General features: G+C 44.0%; 1 protein-coding gene across 2 annotated transcripts in view; it reads left to right on the plus strand.

The window, feature by feature from the left end:
- The window catches only part of LOC139545636 (3',5'-cyclic-AMP phosphodiesterase 4D-like), a 282,467-nt gene that overhangs the window by 75,352 nt on the left and 182,468 nt on the right, over positions 1 to 24,647 (plus strand). The window contains exon 1 of one of the 2 annotated variants that reach the window (XM_071353611.1): positions 10,864 to 12,102. The exons of the other annotated variant lie outside the window; for it this stretch is intronic. Coding sequence (XP_071209712.1) covers positions 11,825 to 12,102 — 278 coding nt within the window. The 5' untranslated portion in view covers positions 10,864 to 11,824. Of the gene's footprint in view, positions 1 to 10,863; positions 12,103 to 24,647 lie in introns of those variants that run through there. 2 annotated transcript variants of the gene reach the window in all.

Consider the following 24,647-nt stretch of genomic DNA (forward strand, 5'->3'; position numbering starts at 1 on the left):
CAGCGTGAGTGAAGGAGGCTTTGTTGCGAAATAGGAAGCCGATTCTAGATTTAATTTTGGATTGGAGATGTTTAATATGAGTCTGGAAGGAGAGTTTACAGTCTAGCCAGACACCTAGGTATTTGTAGTTGTCCACATATTCTAAGTCAGAACCGTCCAGAGTAGTAATGCTAGTCGGGCGGGCGGGTGTGGGCAGCGATCGGTTGAAGAGCATGCATTTAGTTTTACTAGCGTTTAAGAGCAATTGGAGGCCACGGAAGGAGTGTTGTATGGCATTGAAGCTCGTTTGGAGGTTTGTTAACACAGTGCCCAAAGAAGGGCCAGATGTATACAGAATGGTGTCGTCTGCGTAGAGGTGGATCAAGGAATCACCCGCAGCAAGAGAGACATCGTTGATATAGACAGAGAAATGAGTCGGCCCGAGAATTGAAACCTGTGGTACCCTCGTAGAGACTGCCAGAGGTCCGGACAACAGGCCCTCCAATTTGACACACTGAACTCTATCTGAGAAGTAGTTGGTGAACCAGGCGAGGCAGTAATTGAGTAATTGGCTGTTGAGTCGATAAGAATACCGTGATTGACAGAGTCGAAAGCCTTGGCCAGGTCGATGAAGACAGCTGCACAGTACTGTATTTTATCGATGGCGGTTATGATATTGTTTAGTATCTTGATCGTGGCTGAGGTGCACCCGTGACCAGCTCGGAAACCGGATTGCACAGCAAAGAAAGTGCGGTGGGATTCAAAATGGTCAGTGATTTGTTTGTTTACTTGGCTTTCGAAGACTTTAGAAAGGCAGGGCAGGATGGATATAGGTCTGTAACAGTTTGGGTCTAGAGTGTCACCCCCTTTGAAGAGGGGGATGACCGCGACAGCATACCAATCTTTAGGAATCTCGGAGGATATGAAAGAGAGGTTGAACAAACTGGTAATAGAGGTTCTAACAATGGCGGCAGATAATTGTAGAAAGAGAGGGTCCAGATTGTCTAGCTCAGCTGATTTGTACGGGTCCAGGTTTTGCAGCTCTTCCAGAACATCTGCCATGTGGATATGGGTGAAGCAGAAGCTGGGGAGGCTTGGGCAAGTAGCTGCGGGGGGTGCAGAGCTGTTGGCCGGGGTTGGGGTAGCCAGGAGGAAAGCATGGCCAGCCGTAAAAAAATGCTTATGGCAATTCTCGATTATCGTGGATTTATCATTCTCGATTATCGTGGATTTATCGGTGGTGACAGTGTTTCCTAGCCTCAGTGCAGTGTGCAGCTTGGAGGAGGTGCTCTTATTCTCCATGGACTTTACAGTGTCCCAAAACTTTTTGGAGTTAGAGCTACAGGATGCAATTTTCTGTTTGAAAAAGCTAGCCTTTGCTTTCCTAACTGACTGCATGTATTTGTTCCTGACTTCCCTGAAAAGTTGCATATCGCGGGGATTATTCAATGCTAGTGCAGTCCGCCACAGGATGTTTTTGTACTGGTCGAGGGCAGTCAGGTCTGGAATGAACCAAGGGCTATATCTGTTCTTAGTTCTACTTTTTTTGGAAAGGGGCATGCTTATTTAAGATGGTGAGGAAATTACTTTTAAAAAACGACCAGGCATCCTCTACTGACTGGATGAGGTCAATATCCTTCCAGGATACCCGGGCCAGGTCGATTAGAAAGGCCTGCTCGCAGAGGTGTTTTAGGGAGCGTTTGACAGTGATGAGGGATGGTTGTTTGACCGGGGACCCATAGCGGATGCAGGCAATGAGGCAGTGATTGCTGAGATCCTGATTGAAAACATCAGAGGTGTATTTGGAGGGCAAGTTGGTCAGGATAATATCTATGAGGGTGCCAATGTTTACGGATTTAGGGTTGTACCTGGTGGGTTCATTGATACTTTGTGTGAGATTGAAGGCATCTAGCTTAGATTGTAGGACGGCTGGGGTGTTAAGCATATCCCAGTTTAGGTCACCTAACAGAACGAACTCTGAAGATAGATGAGGAGCAATCAATTCACATATGGTGTATGGGGCACAGTTGGGAGCTGAGGGGGGTCTATATCAGGCGGCAACAGTGAGAGACTTATTTCTGGAGAGAAACATTTTTTAAATTAGAAGCTCGAACTGTTTGGGCATAGAAATGGAAAGTATGCGTTGCAGGCGATCTCTGCAGTAGATTGCAACTCCTCCCCCTTTGGCAGTTCTATCTTGATGGAAAACGTTGTAGTTGGGGATTGAAATCTCAGAATTTTTGGTGGCCTTCCTAAGCCAGGATTCAGACACGGCAAGGACATCAGGGTTGGCGGAGTGTGCTAAAGCAGTGAATAAAACAAACTTAGGGAGGAGGCTTCTGATGTTAACATGCATGAAACCAAGGCTTGGTTTCAGTCAACAAATGAGAGTGCCTGGTGACACACAGGGCCTGGGTTAACCTCTACATCACCCAAGGAACAGAGGAGGAGTAGGATGAGGGTACGGCTAAAGGCTATCAAAACTGGTCGTCTATTGCGTTGGGGAAAGAGAATAAAAGGAGCAGATTTCTGGGCGTGGTAGGATAGATTCAGGGCATAATTTACAGACGGTTATGGTAGGGTGCGGGTACAGTGGATGTAAACCTAGGCATTGAGTGACGATAAGTGCGGTTGCATCTCTGGACGCACCAGTTATGCTGGGTGAGGTCACCGTATATGTGGGAGGTGGGACAAAAGAGGTGTCTGAGACATGTGAGTGGGACTAGGGGCTCCGCAGTAAACTAAAACAATGATAACTATCCTAAACAACAGTATACAAGGCATATTGACATTAGAGAGAGACATAAAGCAAGGCATAAAGCAATCACAGGTGTTGATTGGGAGAGCTAGCTTAGACAACAACGGGTAAGACGACAACAGCTAATCAGCTAAGACAACAACAACAGGTAAAATGGCGATGAATGGGCAGAGAGGGTCAGTTAACTACACACAGGGCCTGAGTTCGAGGCTGGGGCCGACAGATTATCAAAATATACAAAATGGAGTACCTTGATTAATGAACAGTCCAGCAGGCATCAGCTATGTAGCCAAGTGATCATAGGGTCCAGTGAACAGCAATAGATGAAACAGGGAAGCCGCTAGGTAGTCGTTACTACGCTAGCAAGCAGGAGACAAGGCGTTAAAAAAAGTTAATAGGCCGGGGCTAGTAGAAGCGTCTTCACAGACGTCCGGCAAAGGTTGGTTGAGGGCACAACGGATGGAATTACGTCAGCAGACCAGTCGTGATGGATCGGCGGGGCTCCGTGTCGACAAAGGGTCCAGGCCAGTTGGCCAAACAGGTATCGTAGCTGGAGTAATTTTGTTTGCTAGCTGGGAGATGCGCCTGGCTCGAGGCTAACTGGTGATAGCTTCGGGACAAGGGTGTTAGCAACTATAGCCACTCGGTAGCAGCTAGCTAGCTGCGATGATCCGATGCGAAGGTCAAGAGTTTACGGCAAGAATCCGGTGATGTAGTGGATTCTAGTCGTGCTAGTGAAGAGTCCGGGAGGCATCAGCTGTGTATCTGAGTGATCATAGTGTCCACTGAGCAGGCCGGGAGATGGGCCTGGCTCAAGGCTAGCCCTGTTAAAAGTACTGTTTATTTATTTATCATAGTGATAAGGAGTAACATTTAAACAGAGTAATGCCCCACCAACATTCAACAACTTTACAGAAGAACATAAAATTGCTGAAAAAGTCATTTTCTTTTAGAAAAGTCGGATTAACAGAAAATTGAAAATTGACACAGACATGGTCGCGTAGCAGGAAGACCAGAATGCCATCAACCAAGAGGATGTGAGTTCAAATCCCAGGTGTGGACATGTTGAATAATAATTACAGTTTAAAATAAAATGCACAATGTAGTCACATATGTAAGAATGGAAACATTATACACTAGCTTTTTCCACTGGTGTTACCACCTTTTTGAGTTGGTGGCACCAGAAGATGATTTGGTCACACCATTTCTTTTAAATATATATGTTTTACATAATTAATAATGACTTGGCCTGTGTCCCATAATACTCCTGCATCTGACACAAACACACTAATGAAGTCATAGTAGCTAGTCAGTGCCATCATTTGAGATGTTGAACATTTATTTAGGAGTTACTGTATCATGTTTTAAAATGAGAAAGCCACCAAAAACTGGGTTCCCTTTGTAATGGAACGCTTTGTGTGGAAAACCAAGTTGAAGCCAACATCTGATGATTTCTTGCTCACTAGCGCAACACCCTTCAATTGAAACAGCAGGAAACAAATGAAAATGCCTACATAAAAACTGATCATAAATTCAATCACAGAATAGTTATATTGAAGCAGTAGAAATTCTAAATCGGCTACAATAACTTCAATGACTTTTCAAGGACCAAAGAGCTTAGAGGAATTGTCCCATTTTCAAGGAAGGGTCTTCCATGATGACTGAATTGCGCATCGCAAATATTCAACCGAGACTTTCTCTTACAAAAAATGATTGCAGTCATAGTGCAGTATAACTGCAGTATCACTGCAGTTAGAGTGCAGTATTACTGCAGTATGCTGAAAATACTGTGTCCAAAATAACAGGTTTTTTAACTTCAGTAATTTTGCAGTGTAACTGCAGTTAGACTGCAGTACACTGCAGTTATTCTGCAATTACTCCGTCCAAAATACCACAGTCAACTGCATTTACTGCACTTTACTGCAGTTTCAAAAAGGATTTTTTTGTTGTTGTAAGGGTTGAACTTTTTAAATACCTGGTTTGCATACCCATTCTTTTCTTAGCATTTACTGGGAGATATCATAACTTGGAACACGTTACATACCATTTTACCCTACCCCTATTGCTGTCGGTCTTCATTCAACGCAACTGTGTAACTACTATAGTTCCACAGCCCTCTTTAGGTAAGATGCCCAGACAATACTTAATAGTTGAATGAACATACTGTATGAGAGCAAACACATCAAGTTGAGCAAACACATCATTTTAAGTTGATTAAATTTTTTCCTACTTTTTCACAAGCTAAGTTTGGGCCAACTAATTTGTTTTAGTTCAGGTAACATTTCGACCGAAAAGTTGAGTAAACAAAAAAATAAGTCTGTGGAACTAGTTACTTAATAATAATTTACATTGTGGGTGAGGAAGGATCATTGAATACAACTGAGGCTGCAGTGTACCGCTACCTAGCTGACTGACAAACTAGGGTAGACCTGGGGCAATTGTAAAAGTTTTTGTCTTTTAATATATTGCTCAAAGACCACCGGAACTAGGCCAGTCATTTTTTTATATTAGAAACTTACATCTGTCTCCTAATCATTCATACCATTTATAGGTCTGTATATAAGACAATCGGATCACAATATTGATTTTAGCCTGAAAGGTCCAGACGTTACGTTTGCCCTCGTGCCAGGGGAATTGTAAAAGTAGCTGGGGTCAAATGTAACACGTACAAATAAACCAACTAAATTAACTTAACTTTAAAAAACATTCATGTTTATGAATTATCATATTATCATAGACATATGTAATGATTTGGCAAGAAATATATATATTTTTATGTACGTAACCAATATTTACAGTAACACCCATGTTTGTACATGGCCATTCAGTTCCTCTCACATCATCTGAATAGTCTGATGGTGCCTAAATGATATCTGTTTACAACTTCTTTGACACTCTACAGGACCACAAGGCTAATTACATTTTAACGCAGTTACAATTGCCTTCATCCCAGAAGCCATGACAACAATAGTGACACATGTCAATCATGTCAATGTTTAGCCAACATAAAATGATGCTAGTTTGAATTCTTGGACAATAATGCCCAGGACGGTAATAAGAAAAATAGTGAGATATTTGGCTGTAACTTTTCAAGCAGGGAGAGAACCTAAATGGGCAATACTGTGTGAGTTTAATCACTCTATCTTGTTTCTGTTGGAGAAATTGAAAATGTTACAATTGCTCCCGGTCTCCCCTACTGTAGCATTAAAACACTTTCCCAGTTGTGATTTCTGTTGGTCTGTTGTATTGACACTGTTTGGCCCAAAGGTGGTGCCTGTAAAGACTCTCACAGGCATCTGCAAACCTGAGTTACAGTGCTGAGGAAGATGATGATGATGAAGGTGATGATGGCGATGGTGACAATGATGATGACGATGGTGATGATTATGATGGCGGATGGATGGTGACGATGGTTATGATAATGGTTGCTATGCTGAGGACAATGATGTTGATGATAGTGATGATTATGGGGTTATCATAATTAGAAGGAGGAGGAGGAGATGGAGACAGAGGATAAGTGTACAGTACTGACTACACACGACGTTTTAACATTTCAGTCTGCTTTCATAATTGAACTCCTATATGTCGTCTATACTGCCTTGCTAATTCTGACTTTTATCATGAACTGCCCTTGTCTGCATAAAACTCAGTCGGTGATGCGCCACAGGTGCTCTGGACTGAAAGTGACTGTAATTTCCTGTGACATTCTGAGTTCATCTGCCTTTCCCCGAGTCCTTTCTCTCTGTAAATAGCCTGTAAGAGGAGGATGGACGTGAGGAGGCTGCTTACCCGCTGTAAGTACCCAGTGAGGAGGCAGATCAGAGGGGGCATACTGTGTGTGTACAGTAGATGCTCCAAGAGATGTAGTTGAAAAGATGCTGCATGAAACGCTTTGAGCATCTAAAGGGTGCAGATATTCTTTTTCTTCTTCTTCTCACAAGACATTAGTATACTCATGATTCTCACGGCATCTAGTTTCAGTCGCAAGATTAAAGATGAATCCAGCTATAGCTTTTGTCTCTTCTTCCCCAGGTCGAAGTGGTTGCTGTATGACTTTGTAAATGCCCGTGTTCCTGCTCTGAGGCTTTACTCTGTTATCAGTAGACTAGATACGGGCCTGCCCTTACAGAATGGCTTGTGGACAACAGAGGGGTCAAGCTCAATATGGCTGGGTAGAGATGGGGTCAGCTAAATGGATTTATATCCTGGCCTCTTCAGTCCTTAGTCTCACCAATAATGGTCTCTCCACTCTCAATGGATGGTGAACTGCTTCTACAGAAGTATGGAAGAACACAATGGAAGAACGTATGAACAGCTGATCGCTTTGAACCATCGCTAGATATCCAAGTAGGCTACACATGTTGATCAGCGGGAAAAAGGAGCCTTCCTTTTTCACTAGATACTGTGATGTCTAAGGTATACATTATACAGTTTAACACCATTAGAGCTTCACATGTTCAATGGCCGCTATTTGAAAATGACATTGCTTGATCGCTAGGCAGTCAAAATGCCTGAATATCAGAGATAAAAGTCACGGAGGTAAGGGAAGGAAAAAAAACATTAATGGAGCGATTTGAGGGATAGAAGGAGAGAGTGTCAGACTGATCACATTATCTAAACAACAGAAGTGAGAGATGAGAGATGTAGGGAAGGGGGATGGCTTTTTTCTACGAACTAGATGAGATGACATCAGCTCCCCTTTAATGGTGAGCGGCGCAGTACAAGGGTGCATCTCAAGTCTGAATAGGATTCCTCTCCTTTTCTTCTCCCCTTTGTCAAAGGTTAGGGCAGATGAAATCATATTCATTATTACACATCCACCTGGTGAAGCACCTATCAACATGGCATGTTAAGTGTAAGGGTAACGGTTCCATTTGGAGTGACTGGCACAGCCACGTTGGACACACACACACACACACACACACACACACACACACACACACACACACACACACACACACACACACACACACACACACACACACACACACACACACACACACACACACACAACATTCCAAGCAACACGGCCGTACCCTGTCCTGATCCACTAATGTGCGTCCTGCTTCTACTGGGCTGAGGTTTACTCAGTAACTAATGTGTGTCCTGCTTCTAGTGGGCTGAGGTTTACTCAGTAACTAATGTGTGTCCTGCTTCTAGTGGGCTGAGGTTTACTCAGTAACTAATGTGTGTCCTGCTTCTAGTGGGCTGAGGGTTACTCAGTAACTAATGTGTGTCCTGCTTCTAGTGGGCTGAGGGTTACTCAATAACTAATGTGTGTCCTGCTTCTAGTGGGCTGAGGTTTACTCAGTAACTAATGTGTGTCCTGCTTCTAGTGGGCTGAGGGTTACTCAATAACTAATGTGTGTCCTGCTGTGTCCTGCTTCTAGTGGGCTGAGGGTTACTCAATAACTAATGTGTGTCCTGCTTCTAGTGGGCTGAGGGTTACTCAATAACTAATGTGTGTCCTGCTTCTAGTGGGCTGAGGGTTACTCAGTAACTAATGTGTGTCCTGCTTCTAGTGGGCTGAGGGTTACTCAATAACTAATGTCTTGTCCTGCTTCTAGTGGGCTGAGGGTTACTCAATAACTAATGTCTTGTCCTGCTTCTAGTGGGCTGAGGGTTACTCAGTAACTAATGTGTGTCCTGCTTCTAGTGGGCTGAGGGTTACTCAATAACTAATGTGTGTCCTGCTTCTAGTGGGCTGAGGGTTACTCAATAACTAATGTGTGTACTGCTTCTAGTGGGCTGAGGGTTACTCAATAACTAATGTCTTGTCCTGCTTCTAGTGGGCTGAGGTTTACTCAGTAACTAATGTGTGTCCTGCTTCTAGTGGGCTGAGGGTTACTCAATAACTAATGTGTGTCCTGCTTCTAGTGGGCTGAGGGTTACTCAATAACTAATGTGTGTCCTGCTTCTAGTGGGCTGAGGGTTACTCAATAACTAATGTGTGTCCTGCTTCTAGTGGGCTGAGGGTTACTCAATAACTAATGTGTGTCCTGCTTCTAGTGGGCTGAGGGTTACTCAATAACTAATGTGTGTCCTGCTTCTAGTGGGCTGAGGGTTACTCAATAACTAATGTGTGTCCTGCTTCTAGTGGGCTGAGGGTTACTCAATAACTAATGTGTGTCCTGCTTCTAGTAGGCTGAGGGTTACTCAATAACTAATGTGTGTCCTGCTTCTAGTGGGCTGAGGGTTACTCAATAACTAATGTGTGTCCTGCTTCTAGTGGGCTGAGGGTTATTCAATAACTAATGTGTGTCCTGCTTCTAGTGGGCTGAGGGTTACTCAATAACTAATGTGTGTCCTGCTTCTAGTGGGCTGAGGGTTACTCAGTAACTAATGTGTGTCCTGCTTCTAGTGGGCTGAGGGTTACTCAATAACTAATGTCTTGTCCTGCTTCTAGTGGGCTGAGGGTTACTCAATAACTAATGTGTGTCCTGCTTCTAGTGGGCTGAGGGTTACTCAATAACTAATGTGTGTCCTGCTTCTAGTGGGCTGAGGGTTACTCAATAACTAATGTGTGTCCTGCTTCTAGTGGGCTGAGGGTTACTCAATAACTAATGTGTGTCCTGCTTCTAGTGGGCTGAGGGTTACTCAGTAACTAATGTGTGTCCTGCTTCTAGTGGGCTGAGGGTTACTCAATAACTAATGTCTTGTCCTGCTTCTAGTGGGCTGAGGGTTACTCAATAACTAATGTGTGTCCTGTTTCTAGTGGGCTGAGGGTTACTCAATAACTAATGTGCGTCCTGCTTCTAGTGGGCTGAGGGTTACTCAATAACTAATGTGCGTCCTGCTTCTAGTGGGCTGAGGGTTACTCAATAACTAATGTGCGTCCTGCTTCTAGTGGGCTGAGGGTTACTCAATAAATAATGTGTGTCCTGCTTCTAGTGGGCTGAGGGTTACTCAATAACTAATGTCTTGTCCTGCTTCTAGTGGGCTGAGGGTTACTCAATAACTAATGTGTGTCCTGCTTCTAGTGGGCTGAGGGTTACTCAATAACTAATGTGCGTCCTGCTTCTAGTGGGCTGAGGGTTACTCAATAACTAATGTGTGTCCTGCTTCTAGTGGGCTGAGGGTTACTCAATAACTAATGTGTGTCCTGCTTCTAGTGGGCTGAGGGTTACTCAATAACTAATATGCGTCCTGCTTCTAGTGGGCTGAGGGTTACTCAATAACTAATGTGTGTCCTGCTTCTAGTGGGCTGAGGGTTACTCAATAACTAATGTGTGTCCTGCTTCTAGTGGGCTGAGGGTTACTCAATAACTAATGTCTTGTCCTGCTTCTAGTGGGCTGAGGGTTACTCAATAACTAATGTGTGTCCTGCTTCTAGTGGGCTGAGGGTTACTCAATAACTAATGTGTGTCCTGCTTCTAGTGGGCTGAGGGTTACTCAATAACTAATGTGTGTCCTGCTTCTAGTGGGCTGAGGGTTACTCAATAACTAATATGAGTCCTGCTTCTAGTGGGCTGAGGGTTACTCAATAACTAATGTGTGTCCTGCTTCTAGTGGGCTGAGGGTTACTCAATAACTAATGTGCGTCCTGCTTCTAGTGGGCTGAGGGTTACTCAATAACTAATGTGTGTCCTGCTTCTAGTGGGCTGAGGGTTACTCAATAACTAATGTGTGTCCTGCTTCTAGTGGGCTGAGGGTTACTCAATAACTAATGTGCGTCCTGCTTCTAGTGGGCTGAGGGTTACTCAATAACTAATGTGTGTCCTGCTTCTAGTGGGCTGAGGGTTACTCAATAACTAATGTGTGTCCTGCTTCTAGTGGGCTGAATGTTACTCAATAACTAATGTGTGCTTTTAGTGCTGTCTGCTGCACCACCTGACAAGTGATCCAGGAGTAACCTACGCCCTTCACTCTCATTTCTCTGTTTACACACACACACACACACACACACACACACACACACACACACACACACACACACACACACACACACACACACACACACACACACACACACACACACACACACACACACACACACACACACACACACACACACACACACACACACACACACACACACACACACAAGGATGCATTTTCACTCATGTGCATATACTGTACCCATACATATGCATACTGTCCACACACAGCCTTACCCTGTCACACACTCTCCAACACACACACAACCTTGTTCTGATCGTTACGTATAGCCTACTCTTTGTCTCACACACACATTCACATACACATCCTCCCGCTGTGTCGGAGCCGAATATCCTAGGCAACCATAGCGTGGATTAGAGGGGAGCTATAACTGTGGCAGTGCTGTACTGGGCTCTGACGCTCAGCGTTGCTTCAGAGGATCATTAGCACACAGACAGCCTGCAGTCTACACTAGGCTCTGCTAGGCACCAGAGGAGAGGCAGGGTAGGGCTACGCTGGACTGGGCTGTTGCACTGGACTCTACTGTACTGGCTTACAATGCTGGACTGCGGCATGACTGCACAACACCAAACTGGACTGGGTTACTGCACTGGAATAGGTCTGCATTATCCTGGGCTTAACTGTTCTACAGAGCTTTGCTGTGCATGACCGGACTGGGCTGCATTGGACTAGGTTGCACCTCACTGGCTTACATGGCTGTGCCGTGCCTGGCTGGGTAACAGTACATTAAAGAGCTGGGAAAGACGGAACCCCCGTTCACTCTCCTCCTTCGCTCCATCCCTTCTCTCTCTCTGTCACACCTTCACAGCAACAGCTCTCAGTCCTCTCCAGCAGAAGAACAGACCTGAACATACGCATCCATCAGCTGGAGAAAGAGAGAGACGGAAGGAAAACAAGAGTATTCTTTCATTTTCTATTTTTCTTTTTGGGGTGAATTCTGAATTCTTTGTTCAGTAAAAAAAAAGAAGAAAAGAGGACTAGAGTAGAGAGTTTCCAATGCCTCTCCCGTGGGGTTTTGGATTGGAGATTTGGCACGTTGTTTAACTGCAGACATCTTAGCGGACTGCTGTGGACGGTCACTAGCTGTTCCAGACTGTCACTGTCGCATACGGTCCTCCTGGTTGACTGACTGGCGTATACAGTCATTCGACTGTTTCTGGTGGTGGTGGTGGTATACCCAGGTTGGGCATGGCCCAGCAGGCTGGCATGGGGGTTGGGGTGGCAGTTGGCGTAGGGGTGGACACCCTGGCAGTGCCCCCCATGGCCAAACATATCGGTCTGAACGAGGACCTGGTGAAGATCCTGAGAGAGAACCTGCTGCAGCCGGAGAGGACCCGGGGCCACCGCCGCTCGCCCTCCTCCATCTCCCCCCGCCTCTCCCCCCGGAACTCCCCTCGCCTGCTCCGCCGCATGATGATCAACAACAACAACCACAAACAGAGGAGGTTCACCGTCGCACACACATGGTGAGGGAATGGAGGTGCTGTAGACAGGCTAGCAGATCTGATGGAATGCTTGTGGACTTGTGTGTGTTTGTTTGTCTGTGAGTGTGTCTCACACTGTGCCCGACCTTCAAAAATGAAAACACTGTATGTGTTCGTGTGTATGCAAATGCACAATTTAAAGGACTTGTGTGTAGGACACTTCCCACCTACCACATGTGATTCCTTGGAAGTTTTTAGTTTGCAGGGAGGTTCTGAGAATGTTTTACTGTGGTTCCTTAAGTTTTCCTGGGAGGTTTTATAAAAGCTGTACGAACAGAAATGAGGTTATTTAGAGGTTTTTGAATAGCTTCCTCTGAATGTTTATATAAGACTTGTAATAACACTTGTAGCTTATTTTGGCGTAACTTTTTTAAAACTCCAAGCACAGATATGACAAATGGAAATTCATGTCCTTAGGCATTAACCATGCAAACACGTTTGTTTTCTATTGTGGCATGGCATCAGTGAGATTCAAACCTATGATCTTCTGTTCTCTATCCATGGAATTAGTCCACTTCGCAGCCAGGATGGATGGAGCTAGCATATCATGTTTTTGTAAGCATATAAAGCTGTTCATTGTAGTCTATTCAAAGAGACCCCATTTCAAAGGAGACAGGCACTCATTAATGTTCTCTGAACGATTTAAGAACATTACTTTAAATAGAACCATAAAGAACCTGTAGGAAACGTTATGCTGAAATACTGAAATTCCCAAAGAAGAAATGTGTTTCTTAATGTTTTCTGAACTATTTGAGAACATTACCAATGTCAAACCAGCTGGAGAACGTTCCTAGAACAAAATTGAAATGAAATTTAACCATGTTTAAACCTGTAGGAAACGTTATGCTGAAATACTGAAATTGCCACAGAAGAACGTTGTTTCTTAATGTTTTCTGAACTATTTGAGAACATTACCAATGTCAAACCAGCTGGAGAACGTACCTAGAACAAAATAGAAATGAAATGTAACCATGTTTGAACTTTTAGGAAATGTTCTGTTAAAAAAATGAAATACCAAGAAAATATATTTTTATATAGTTCCGTAAAAGCACATTTTTGTCAAATTCCTTAAAATTTAAGGAACTTGACAAAAAAACATTATTTTCTTGCTGAGAATGTTCCAAAGCCAAGCAACTGTCCTGCACCATTCACAGAAAGTTGTGGGAAGGTTGTATGCAAAATAACCATAGGACGTTGTTAATTTGGGTGTGTGATATTAGATAAACTGTTTGATGATCTTCTTTGTTTGTTGTTTGTTTTAAAAGCTTTGTATTCTCTCTCTCTCTGTGTGTGTGTGTGTGTGTGTGTGTGTGTGTGTGTGTGTGTGTGTGTGTGTGTGTGTGTGTGTGTGTGTGTGTGTGTGTGTGTGTGTGTGTGTGTGTGTGTGTGTGTGTGTGTGTGTGTGTGTGTGTGTACTAAATCAAATCAAATTGTATTTGTCACATGCGCCGAATACAACAGGCGGAGACTTTAATGTGAAATGCTTAGTTACAAGCCCCCAACAATGCAGAAAAGTAAAAAATAATATAAAAAGTAACACAATAAAATAACAATAATTAGGCTATATACAGGGGGTACTAGTACCGAGTCAACGTACAGGGTACAGGTTAGTCGAGGTAATTTGCACATGTATATAGGGATAAAGTGACTATGCATAGATAATTAACAGCGAGTAGAAGCAGTGTGGGGGGATGTCAATGTAAATAGTCCGGGTGGCCATTTGATTTGACTATTTTTTGGGCCTTCCTCTGACACCGTCTAGTATATTGGTCCTGGATGGCAGGAAGCTTGGCCCCAGTGATGTACTGGGCCGTATACACTACCCTCTGTAGTGCCTTGCGGTCGGAGGCTGAGCAATTGCAATACCAGGCAGTGATGCAACCAGTCAGGATGCTATCAAGGGTGCAGCTGTAGAACCTTTTGAGGATCTGAGGACCCATGCCAAATCTTTTCAGTCTCCTGAGGGGGAATAGGTTTTATCGTGACCCTCTTCATGACTGTCTTGGTGTGCTTGGACCACGTTAGTTTGTTGGTGATGTGGACGCCAAGGAACTTGAAGCTCTCAACCTGCTCCACTACAACCCCGTCGATGAGAATGGGGGCGTGCTCGGCCCTCCTTTCCCTGTAGTCCAAAATCATGTCCTTTGTCTTGATGACGTTGAGGGAGAGGTTGTTGTCGTTGCACCACACGGTCAGGTCTCTGACCTCCTCCCTATAGGCTGTCTCGTCGTTGTCGGTGATCAGGCCTACCACTGTTGTGTTGTCTGCAAACTTAATGATGGTGTTGGAGTCGTGCCTGGCTGTGCCGAGTGAACAGGGAGTACAGGAGGGGGCTGAGCACGCACCCCTGAGGGGCTCCCGTGTTGAGGATCAGCGTGGCAGATGTGTTGTTACCTACCCTTGCCACCTGGGGGCGGCCTGTCAGGAAGTCCAGGATCCAGTTTCAGAGGGAGGTGTTTAGTCCCAGGGTCCTTAGCTTAGTGATGAGCTTTGAGGGCACTATGGTGTTGAACGCTGAGCTGTAGTCAATGAATAGCATTCTCACAAAGGTGTTCCTTTTGTCCAGGTGTGAAAGGGCAGTGTGGAGTGCAATAGAGATTGCATCATCTGTGGATCTGTTGGTGCGGTTTGCTAATTTGAGTGGGTGTAGGGTTTCTGGGATAATGGTGTTGATGACTAGCCTTTCAAAGCATTTCATGGCTACAGACGTGAGTGCTACTGGTCGGTAGTCATTTAGGCAGGTTACCTTAGTGTTCTTGGGCACAGGGACTATGATGGTCTGCTTGAAACATGTTGGTATTACAGATTCAGACAGGGAGAGGTTGAAAATGTCAGTGAAGACACTTGCCAGTTGGTCAGCGCATGCTCGGAGTTCACATCCTGGTATTCCGTCTGGCCCTGCGGCCTTGGGAATGTTGACCTGTTTAAAGGTCTAGAAGTTATTTAGCTCGTCTGGTAGGCTCATGTCACTGGGCAGCACTCGGCTGTGCTTCCCTTTGTAGTCTGTAAAAGTTTGAAAGCCCTGCCACATCCGACGAGCGTCGGAGCCGGTGTAGTACGATTCGATCTTAGTCCTGTATTGCCGCTTTGCCTGTTTGATGGTTCGTCGGAGGGCATAGCAGGATTTCTTATAAGCTTCCAGGTTAGAGTCCCGCTCCTTGAAAGCGGCAGCTCCACCCTTTAGCTCAGTATGAATGTTGCCTGTAATCCATGGCTTCTGGTTGGGGTATGTACGTACAGTCACTGTGGGGACGGCGTCCTCGATGCACTTATTGATGAAGCCAATGACTGATGTGGTGTACTCCTCAATGCCATTTGGAAGAATCCCGGAACATATTCCAGTCTGTGCTAGCAAAACAGTCCTGTAGTTTAGCATCTGCTTCATCTGACCACTTTTTTATAGACCTAGTCACTGGTGCTTCCTGCTTTGTATCCATCTATGTGTGTGGAGTAAAGGTGGTCTGAAATGTTTTTCCCTCTGGTTGCACAATTAACATTAGAAATGAGAAATGAGGTAAAACTGATTTAAGTTTCCCTGCATTAAAGTCCCCGGCCACCAGGAGTGCCACCTCTGGATGAGCGTTTTCCTGTTTGCTTATAGCGGTACACAGCTCATTGAGTGCGGTTTTAGTGACAGCATCGGTCTGTGGTGGTATGTAGACAGCTACGAAAAATACAGATGAAAACTCTCTAGGTAGATAGTGTGGTCTACAGCTTATCATGAGATACTCTACCTCAGGTGAGCAAAACCTCGAGACTTCCTTAGATATCGTGCACCAGCTGTTGTTTACATATATGCATAGGCCCCCCCGCCCCATGTCTTCCCAGAGGCTGCTGTTAGACTACCGATAGAGTGTATAACCCGCCAGCTGTATGTTCTTAATGTCGTCATTTAGCCACGACTTGGTGAAACATAAGATATTACAGTTTTTAATGTCCCATTGGTAGGATATACTGTACGTGCTTTCAGTTCGTCCAATTTATTTTCCAGCGATTGAACGTTAGCTAGCAGGATGGAAGGCAAACGCATATGAGCCACTTGTCACCTGATCCTCACAAGGCACCCTGATCTTTTTCCACAAAATCTCAGTTTTCTTCTACAGCTAATGACGGGGATCTGGGCCTGGTCGGGTGTCTGTAGTATATCCCTCCAGTCCGACTCATTGAACAAAAACTTTTCGTCCAATTTGAGGTGAGTAATCGCAGTTCTGATGTCCAGAAGCTCTTTTCGGTCATAAGAGACGGTAGCAGAAACATTATGGACAAAACAAATTACGAACAACGTGAAAAAACACACAAAATAGCATGGTTGGTTAAGAGCCGATAAGATGGCAGCCATCCCCCCGGCGCCATCGTCAGCTGATGATTAAGGTGTGTTTTCCCACTAAGCCGTTTCTCACCTTGTCAACATAATTACTGTTACCTAGGGGCGGACTGGGATAATAATTCGGCCCTGGCATTTCATCTACACCAGCCCACATCACTGTGCCAACTCATTTTCCCCAGTGTCACTGGTGCCACTAACTTTTACAGTGGGTGGTACCAGCCCATGATTTGGTCGGACCCATATCATGAGTAATCATCTTACAAAGTCATTCACAGTGCTGTATTAAGAAGTATGATACATAGATTACTGGGGTATTCAATAAATAAGTTGTTTCATCTAACACAGGAATGAATGATTCAACCTAATCCAGTGATTGTCATGAATTTCAGCTTGACAATTAGACTATAGTTGCTATATTTTACTGTCAAAGCAGGACTCCAAAATGTTCAGATTTTTTGTTTTGTTCAATGGAGTTGAATTACATACAAATGTTTGTGCAATAACTAATATCATAGGTTAATTCGTTTGGGCTTCAACACCTGAGAAATTGGAAACTCAAAACACATTAACTAGATATCTAACTCTAAATATAATACCCACTGATAATAGCCATGTATTCATCCAACAGTTATTGTAATGTCCCCCCAAAAGTTTTGCTACTACCCATGAGACCTATTAGGCCTATGCCTTTGCAATGGCCGGTGCACATTTTGCGGGACCTCAGCCTATCAGAAAACCAGGCCGACCCACTGATCATCCAAAGGCTCATTATAGATTAGTATAACAGGGAAATTGTGAAATATCGTTAAAATAACTTTTTCATTGTACTATTTTTATATAAAAAAACTTTTTTGGTGTGTGTCTCAATTTTGACCAGCCCACCCAACTAAAAACCTATCCAGCCCATCTGGCATTTGCCAGAATTGCCAGATGGCCAATCCAACCATGCCGTTAAAAGTCATAACATCCATGGCACTGTATGTGTCAGTGGAGGCTGCTGAGGGGAGGACAGCTCATAATAGTGACTGGAACAGAGTGAATTGAATGGCATCAAACACATGGAAACCATGTGTTTGATGTATTTGATACCATTCCACTTATTCCACTCCAGCCAATACCTCGAGCACGTCCTCTCCAATTAAAGGGCCACCAACCTCCTGTGGTATGTCTGTTGTGTGTGTGTGTGCGTGCATGTATGTGTCTGTATGTGGGGGTGTAAGAGAGAGACAGAGAATTGGGAGAATACAGTGAAAAATAAAGGATTAAAAATGAGTTTTGTTATGAAAGTACCTGCTATATATTCTATCCTGGCTGCTAGATGGGTTTATGCTTTAACCGACTCCCATGACAGTTGGTGTTATGCCATAGCCGACATGCTATAAACAATACTATTCACCTTCGTGTTGTATTTTTGATACATCTCTTCTTCTATCACCTCGTAAGTGTGGAGCTGCAGTTGCTGAAAAATGAGTCTCCTATCTATCCCTGTCTGCCTCCTCTGCCTTTTACCATCCTCTCCCCCGCCCATCCTCCCTCCTCTCCTCTCTTCCCCTCCTCTTCCCTCTCTCCTCCAGGGAACCTCTCCAAGGCCATCTTTTATGTGATTCAAATCCCCTTTATTCAACATTTCACCATCCTGTTCCCCGTTAATCTCCTTTTTCTTCTCTATTTCCCCCGCCTCTTCTTTCCCCTTCTCTCATCTTCCTTTTCTCTCCCGACCCTTTCCTCCCCCTCACCTCGCCCCCTCTGTCCTCTGCGCACTTCCTTTTCTCGCTCCATTTCTATCCTTCCTTCCCCTCTCCTTCTCTCCCTTCTCCATTCTCCCCTCCCCCTTCTGTCCCTTTACATCCATTCTCTCTTCTCCCATTCTTCCTCATCTCTACCCACCCCTTCTCCCCCTCCCATCCCTCATTTTCCTCCTCTTGATGTGATGGAACTAATTCTTCTGAGAGAGATGAGTGGGTTTTGGGAGCTCTAGCCAGGATTTGCCATTGCCTTCCTTAGCTTTTCTCCATCTTAAATTTCACACTGACTTCAGAGGGAGAGGGAGAGGGAGAGGGAGAGGGAGAGGGAGAGGGAGAGGGAGAGGGAGAGCGAGCACATAACATTCTGAGAACTATGTTTGTTAGAGCTTGGTGAAAGCATGGTTGTCGTATGGTTATTCTGGATACAACCGTTGCACACCTTTCTGGGAACGGTGCAGGATAATTGCTTGGCTTTGGAACATTCTCAGCACATTTAAGGAACTTGACAAACATTGTGTTTTCTTGGTATTTTTTACTTTAACAGAACATTTCCTAAAAGTTCAAACATGATTACATTTCATTTCAATTTTGGTCTCCATTTCAGTACTCAAGCATAACGTTTCCTACAGGTTTCCTCATGGTTCTATTTAAAGTCATGTTTTCAAATTGTTCGAGGACATTAAGAAAACTTTCCATAAAAAACACAAGAAAACGTTAGTAACGTTCAGAGAACGTTCTAAGAATGTTATTCAAAAACATATACATTCCATTCTCAACAAACCTCTATCTTGTCAAGTGTATTGGCTGCGCCCACTAATTGATTGTCACAATGAAAAATAAATATGCTTGCCTCCCAACCATTTTTTTGATAATTGTCACGTTGTCAAATTTTTAAGGCCACACCCAAAATGACAATTATGAGTTCTCCCAAACTAATTTAAAATTCTAATAGTTTGCCTAATTTCAGTTTATGTGACAAAACAAGCAATCTATAGTGTAGAGGTGTAAGGCTTGACGCTGGTAGAGATGAGAAGCAGGTACAGGGAGTGAACATTTAATAGCAACGGACACAGGACAGGACAGCGTCTGGACATGAACACATAACGACATTAATGCTGACCTGGGGAGCAAACGGGGGAGCAGACAGTTATAGACGGGGCAATCAACAAAGGGAAGGAGTCCAGGTGAGTCCAATGAGCGCTGCTGCGCGTAATGATGGTGACAGGTGTGCGTAATTAAGGGCAGCCTGGCGCCCTCGAGCACCAGAGAGGGAGAGCGGGAGCAGGCTTGACAGTACCCCCTCTAGGGACACCACCTGGTGTCCCACCTAGGCGAGACTGACGGGCCGGTCGAGGCATGGGCGCTGGAAAAGCCGGCTGGGGGCGTAGAAGCCAGACGAACTGGCAGAGGCGTGGGAGCCTGGCGAGCCAGCTGAGGCATGAAAGCCCGACGATCCGGCTGAGGCGTGGTAGCCCGACGAACCGGCTGAGGCGTGGGAGCCTGTTGGGCCGGCTGAAGCATGACGCGAGGCAAGAAGACCTCTCAAGCCAGCTAAGGCGTGGAAGCCCGACGAGCTAGCTGAGGCACACCCGGTTCCCTCAGCGACGGCACCCGGACCCGACGTCACCAACCAAAACAAGAACCCCAAACTCCCTGATGCTTCTTTTAGTGGTGTCAGCATTCTTTAAGGATCGACGCTGGTAGACGAGAAGCAGGTACAGGGAGTGAACATTTAATAACCAACGGACATAGGACAGGACAGCGTCTGGACATGAACACATAACAACATTAATGCTAACATGGGGAGCAAACGGGGGAGCAGACAGTTATAGACGTGGCAATCAACAAAGGGAAGGAGTCCAGGTGAGTCCAATGAGCACTGCTGCGCGTAATGATGGTGACGGGTGTACGAAATGCAGGGCAGCCTGGCGCCCTCGAGCGCCAGAGAGGGAGAGTGGGAGCAGGCGTGACAAGATAATCATTGTACCATCTAAACCACTGTGAAATATATTTTCAATAACAGGAAATGTTTTATTTTCAGCTGTTTGAAAGTAAAAGGTTCAAAAACAGAAGTTAAGAACAGGAAGCATATAAATAATGCACATAGAACAGATCTACTGCTTCTTAGACTTGCTTTCAATGAGAATGACAGGTCTATAACTCACATTTCTATGTGAATTTGTTCAGGTCGCCCAAAAAGCTACATATTGCAGCTTTAACACTAGCACTGCTGGGCTTTGAGGGACCACCCTTAAAACTAATGAGCAGTCAGTCTGACTGCAACATTCTAACAGTGTAATTAATACATTTTATATATGCTATCCCAAAAATAATCATTTGGTTGTGTACACTGAAGGAACACCTTCTTAATATTGAGTTGCATACCCTTTTTTCCCTCAGAACTGTCTCAATTCGTCATAGCATGGACTCGAAAGCATTCCACAGGGATGCTGGCCCATGTTGACTCCAATGCTTCTCACAGTTGTGTCAAGTTGGCTGGATGTCCTTTGGGTGGTGGACCATTCTTAATACACACAGGAAACCTACTACCATACCGATTCGAAGGCACTTAAATCTTCTGACTTGCCCATTCATCATCTGAATGGCACACATACACAATCATGTCTTAATTGTCTCAATGCTTAAATATCCTTCTTTAACCTGTCTCCTCCCTTTCATGTAGACTATTTGGAGTGTATTAAACAGGTGACATCAATAAGGGATCATAGCTTTCTCCTGGATTCACCTGGTCAATCTGTCATGGAAAGAACATGTTTTGTGCACTCAGTGCAGGGGCGCAACTTTGGTTTTAGAAGTGGGTAGGACATAAATTCTTATTTTTTATATTTTTTCCAGTCGGAAAAACACTCCAAACAGCCTACCCGACCACTCGGAGGCGTCCGCATGGTCCTAAAGCACACCGCTGCCTCGTTTTGCATCACATTCCAATAATAAAACTGGGGGGGGGGGGGGCAGAAATGCAATTTCAGAATGTTGGGGGGACATTCTGTCCCCAGTGAAAGTTGCACCCTTGACTCAGTGTAAGTGTAGCTGTTATCCCTTGTCCTAACAGTTGACACAATTTCCGTAACTTTCACGTAACTTTCACATTCTCTGACACTTTCTCACCTGCTGCCCAATGTGGATATTTTCCCAGAAATTGGAAGCTATTCAGCATGTACAATTACGCAGGCTCTCACTGTGAGAGTAGACTGATCATGCTTTGATTTGGTGGACTTTTTAAAGATTGGAATTAGAATGGATCAATACAATAGAATGGCCTGCCCCTGTTCTTCATTCACAATTGGTGATGACATAATTATGCATCGTTCGCTTCCCCTCCCTCATCAACTCACCCATTCTCCCACTTTCTCGCCATCATACTTTACATAATTTATTTAATCTGTTGTTATATGTGTGAAATTAGTTTCGATATAGTTTAGGTTTAGTTTCGAGGCAATTACCTGGGTGATTATCAGCTAGGAAATGCACTTTCAACAGTCGGAAGAAGGAGCGGAGCAGGTCCAACTGTTGGAAGAAGGAGGGGTAATGTGGAAAACCATTAAAAAAAACAGGCCTTCCTAAAACTGGTCATCACTCCAGTTTTGTTTGTGATATTACAATTCTAACACCGACAGACTTATACAGACTTATTTAGGAAAAGTCAAGCTTGGAGGAGGGCATGACTCAAGAAATGGCAAAGTTAAACCCCCCCCAAAAATCCTGAGCAGTCAAAATGACTGCTTTAGTGATTCTAAGAACAGGCGGGGAAAAAACAGTTGATCGCTAAATCCAGGGAGAACTAGGACCATGAAAAAACGTCTAGCTGGAGCTCGTCTGAGTGGTTGGCTTCTGAGCCCTCACCCTCTATGTACTTATGTGCTGATTGGTTTTGGTTCTGTCCACTATAGTGCTGTCCAGTTAGAATGTGATGTTGAGACCTATTGTTGTAACTTGGTCACCACAGACACGCGGACCCAGCTTCATCTATTTGAAGATGTTTTATATGATTGCGTGGTCTTAAAAGGAAGGAACAATTCAATCACGAGGACCCGTTATAAGATACTAAGACATACACATACAGCATGCAATAATAAAGAGATTACATAAAACTATCCCGAGAGGAATATACTGTGCACTCGCTGACACACAGAAAGAACTAGAAGGCACTATAGAAACTCCTATAAACTGTACAATTGTGCCAGCTACCAAAATAACAACATCTAAAGCTATGCGTCATGCAGCAGTAGCATGCAAATACTGTAAACATCGCTAAGGGACTGTACGTTATTTATATTGAGGGATACCTGGTGAAAATCAGACCTCTCTGAAATGAAAATGAATGGCCCTCCCTTCAGTAAAATCTATTTTTACCTTACCCTTCCTGAACCCAAAATAATAATAAAAACATAAAGTAGATATCAGAGAACATGCCTACTGTTTACCCTCACTCCTAGGACAGACCTGAGCCTTTAGATATGCAGTTTTAGAAACGGATCTTTGTTTTGTAAGCATTAGCCTGCATGGCAAAGTAGCCAGAAGGTTGTGGATTCACATTCCACCGCGGACAATTGCAGGGGTGAAAAGATCCCCATTATATTAAAAGCACTGCATGAATCAATCATCTTATTTGCAGTCCGAGAAAATTCTACATTATTTTAAATGACTGGAGACAAGCAGAATCTTGTAATACTACAACAGAGCAGGACAACGAAAGAGCGCATGCTGCAACACCAGAGAGGTTTTGATTTCTATACAGGCTGTTGTTAAAAAAGAGGATAGTCTAGGTTTGGAACAGTGCTAAAGTTGTCTATCAACTGTAAAACTGTAGGTCAACAGAACCAGTTACAACTGAAGTATCTGACCATCAATGAAATTGAGAAAAAGCCATTTGTTTTTAAAACAGCAGCCGCGTATCATCAGGTAGGCCGATATGCACTTGTAACTTCTTTAATCCGGAAACTATCATTTTCAAATGTATTACATTTTGGTCCGTGATGTTGTTGTGACGAAGTAGATTTGTGTTAACTGTGATTTGTGCATGGGCATATTAAAACATCTGCCTGGCTATATTAACACACTAGGCATGCATAGCTCACCGCATAACTCAAACCAAACTTGTGTTTCTTCTATTCAAAGGCTTTGGTTTTAGGAAGAAATAGTTCCAACACAAAGCCCTCTTGTTGTTAGTAGCGTAAAGTCTAATTAAAATGAAGACTGTTTAAATTCATTAGGACTTCTAGAATTAGCCTACTTTCAGTACCCATGCGCTGTCCATCTCCGAGGCTGCCGCTTCATAGTAATGTAAATGACTCAAATATGTTGTCAAACGCCTGTTCGTTTGCAATTTCGACCTGTTAAAGCCAGCGCTCTACTATTTTCAAACTGTTGTTTCAAGGATGGGATAATTTACCTGTCTTATATCAGCTTGCTTGTGCTCAGTTGGGAGAGGTGGAAATATTTGAGGTGTGTCCTTAAAAACATTCAGAGTGCACATTTTAGGCATGGTAGGCATATTTAAGACCAACCAAAAGCTGGTTTTAGCGGTAATGCGGTTGGTTATGGAATGACAGAGCAGAAACACAGCCTATCCAGCTGTGATGCACACTGGCCATATATGAGCATGACACAAGAGTAATGTGCTTTTGGTGCCTGTAACTCCATATTTAAAAACATAAAAAACGAATGTTTTTTCCCGTTTTATTTGACTAAAAACCAAGCATAGCCTCCCTTCAATGAAGGCTGTTTTATTTTTGTCCTGCCAAATGCAATCAAGTGAACTAGTCCAGACCGTTGATAAAGGGTGTGGCTTGTGAGACCACTTGGAAACAAATCACCAAAGCAGGAGCAAGACAGTGAGCTGACATTCCCTTTTGATCTATGTATTGTAGGCAGGTCTACTATATTTTAGTCATGCTTTGGAGGTGCGGAAAAACCCCTCCATGATGTAGGCTACATTTTATAAAATGTTTATTTCACCTTTATTTAACCAGGTATGCCAGTTGAGAACAAGTTGTCATTTACAACTGCGACCTGGCCAAGATAAAGCAAAGCAGTGCGGCAAAAAAACAACACAGAGTTACACATAGGATAAACAAAAGTACAGTCAATAACACAATAGAAAAATCTATATACAGTGTGTGCAAATGGAGTAAGGAGGTAAGGCAATAAATAGGCCATAGTAGCGAGGTAATTACAATTTAGCAAATTAACACTGAAGTGATAGATGTGCAGATGATGATGCGCAAGTAGAAATACTGGTGTGCAAAAGAGCAAACAAGTTAATAAAAACAATATGGGGATGAGGTAGGTAGTTGGGTGGGCTATTTACAGATGGGCTATGTACAGCTGCAGCGATTGGTAAGCTGCTCAGATAGCTGATGCTTAAAGTTAGTGAGGGAGATATAAGTCTCCAACTTCAGCGATTTTTGCAATTCATTCCAGTCATTGGCAGC

Source organism: Salvelinus alpinus, chromosome 19, assembly GCF_045679555.1.
Source record: "Salvelinus alpinus chromosome 19, SLU_Salpinus.1, whole genome shotgun sequence".
NCBI classification, from domain to species: domain Eukaryota; kingdom Metazoa; phylum Chordata; class Actinopteri; order Salmoniformes; family Salmonidae; genus Salvelinus; species Salvelinus alpinus.